This window comes from Volvox carteri, assembly GCF_000143455.1.
Source record: "Volvox carteri f. nagariensis unplaced genomic scaffold VOLCAscaffold_87, whole genome shotgun sequence".
NCBI classification, from domain to species: Eukaryota; Viridiplantae; Chlorophyta; class Chlorophyceae; order Chlamydomonadales; family Volvocaceae; genus Volvox; species Volvox carteri.
Genome location: NW_003307630.1, coordinates 15,578 through 18,044, shown reverse-complemented (window position 1 = coordinate 18,044; position 2,467 = coordinate 15,578). Strand labels below are relative to the sequence as shown.

At 52.5% G+C, this 2,467-nt stretch overlaps 1 protein-coding gene across 1 annotated transcript in view; it reads right to left on the bottom strand.

Moving 5' to 3' along the window:
* Positions 1-1,658: 1,658 nt before the first annotated feature.
* The window catches only part of VOLCADRAFT_99387 (uncharacterized protein), a gene marked incomplete at both ends in the record, with an annotated part of 3,955 nt that continues 3,146 nt past the window's right edge, over positions 1,659-2,467 (bottom strand). The window contains one exon of the mRNA XM_002958135.1: positions 1,659-2,410. Within this exon, the coding sequence (XP_002958181.1) occupies positions 1,659-2,410 (752 nt within the window). The remainder of the gene's footprint in view (positions 2,411-2,467) is intronic.

Genomic DNA, 2,467 nt, shown 5'->3' with positions numbered 1-2,467 from the left:
GCTACAGTGCGCGGGAGTTGTATAATTTGAATACCCCTTAAGAAAACATCGGTCAGGCCGCGCCTTATATATGGCAACCGCGCCCGCCATTCGTACAACTGTCGTATGGTCAACGTAAGACGCAGCTACCCTCTTAGCGGCAAGGATGGCCCCAGCAAATAACTCCCTGGCGTCTGACTACCGTGGATGAACTTTTGACGGGTCGAACGGGATGCGCCGCCCTGGTTTATCATCGCACCCGCGCGGCAATCAATGCATTTGCGTCAAGGAGCGTTCAGGAGACCACATCACAATTATGGATACTGCCTTGAAAGAAAGGTCGCCAGATCCACACCGCTGACCAACAGACCATAACAGCGGCAACTAGCAGCTGTTCTGGTAAAGAGAGCTCGTACCAACCAGAAGCCGAGTCAGAGACCATAAAGAAGATAACTAGACAAGATGAACCACCACCGAGCAAAACAGCAGTTCAAGACAACAACCAACCAACCGCACCGTACGACGCCGCTCTGACGCCCGTCTGCAAACCACATTTTCGGCTATGCCTAAAATAAGATACTGCCTTGCGGTCCGGACTTATTGCCTGAGTTGTGTGTGGTCTGAATAAATAGTGATGGCCAACCTTCATAGATATGTAGTTGATAATAAGTTGCAAAGTGACAATGCTCGCTTTTTGTGTGATATCTAAGCGCATCCGCGTCTTGTCCATTGTAGTGTGGCAACTCTCTCCTGGAGTTGTCAGGTCCATGCCTGCCCGAACGGCACAAAGTGACGTACACGAACTTCCCGTACCTCGGTTTTATGATTGTGTAAGTGAATTGTGTAAGTTAACCCCGTGTCTTATGACAATCCCCGATGGCGTTTCTTGCTTAAACATAACTTGGGAGTTACAGAAATCAGACCTCGCGACTATGCTAGGCAGGCCAAGTAAGTAGAGATAGCCTGTTCCGGAAGTAGTGTTACCGGTTCTTGGTGGCGCCCGTGTTACCCATTCTTGGTGGCGCCTCTCGCGCGGCTCTTACTTAATTCGGTTCGGAATATTTTCGCATCAGTGTTGTGTTGACACAGACTGACTATTCATCACAGCTGGCGTGGCGGCTCAAGCCACAAACCAGCCGCTGCGCTAATTTTTACGGCAGGGTCACACTCGGTACTCGTCCTTTATGAATATGTGCCGCAAATGGTGTAACAGCCCATGAACCAATTGCTATTCCTTTACGTTATACTCATCACAACGTGTCGAATACGACTGCATGTTGCCCAGCCTGGCAAAAGTGTAATGGCTGCTGACTCAGAAGACGCAGCACGTCTAGCGTGTCCGCTAGGGTAACCAGCAGCAGACGACTTGGAATAACAGGCATTTCTTGTTAGAATGTCCTGCCCTTGTTTCAGCGCGACACACCAATTACATCCCTGATATGCCCGTCATTTCATACATTTCTCGTGGCATTCAAGTGAGCGATTACCTCAGCCGCGGAAAATTATTAAAAAACTGTATCGTCCACCACTTCTGAACAAGCACCCTATATTCCTCTCGACCATTCCTTTTCGCAACATTACGTCCAATTCTTCAAGTCGCATTATAAACATGTACGGCATTGAAATGCATCTAACGACCTTCCTTCCATCAACGCTCCACACAAATTACACCACACCCATTACAGACTTTGGCAATTCCTCTTTTGGCCTTTCCAGTGCAAAGGCTTGTACTGAAACACAGGCTCCTCATCAACAACCGAAACCCGCGCCCAGACGACAGACAGCAAGGAGTCGGGACGCAAAAATAGACAGAAGCCAAGGACGACGAACAAAAGAGGGACAAACAAATCCGACGCAACCGGGACGGACGGGAGCCGGTCGTATAGCCTCCAGGCGTCCGAAGCACTGAAGGCGAGGACAAGGGACGAGGTAGGGGCCAGTGAGACCTGCAGCCGCTCCCAGCCCTTACGGAACGCCGACAACAGCACATTATCCCCATCACACGGCTTAGCCAGCCCTAACAAATCGTGCACTGTATTAACCGTGCTGAAGTAGGGCTGCGCGGTGCGAGCCCGAACAGAACCACGGGCAGCCAGGTACTGTGCCCACAACAACCCGGTATACCGGGACGCCGGCAAGAACTCAAGGTCTTCACTGACGCAGAAACGCACGAATGCCGCGAAATGAGACGCATACGATTGCCAAGTCTTGGAGCCTACTCGAGACACAATGACGGCCGCAATCTGCTCCAGGCGAGCCGAGTGGTCCTGACCTGGGGCGGCGGCCTGCAGCTGCTTCACTAACAGGTTCGTGACAACCGGGGGAGCAGCCGCAGCACGAAAGTCTAATGCATAACGGGGAACCGGGGCAGAACCACTGCGTGTGCCGCGCAGGAGGGCCCAGTCGATCACTGCACTCGTACCGCCACCACCTGCCACTGCGGGGGCGGCAGGAAGCGGCTCGACCCCCCTCCCCCGGTCGAACGTGA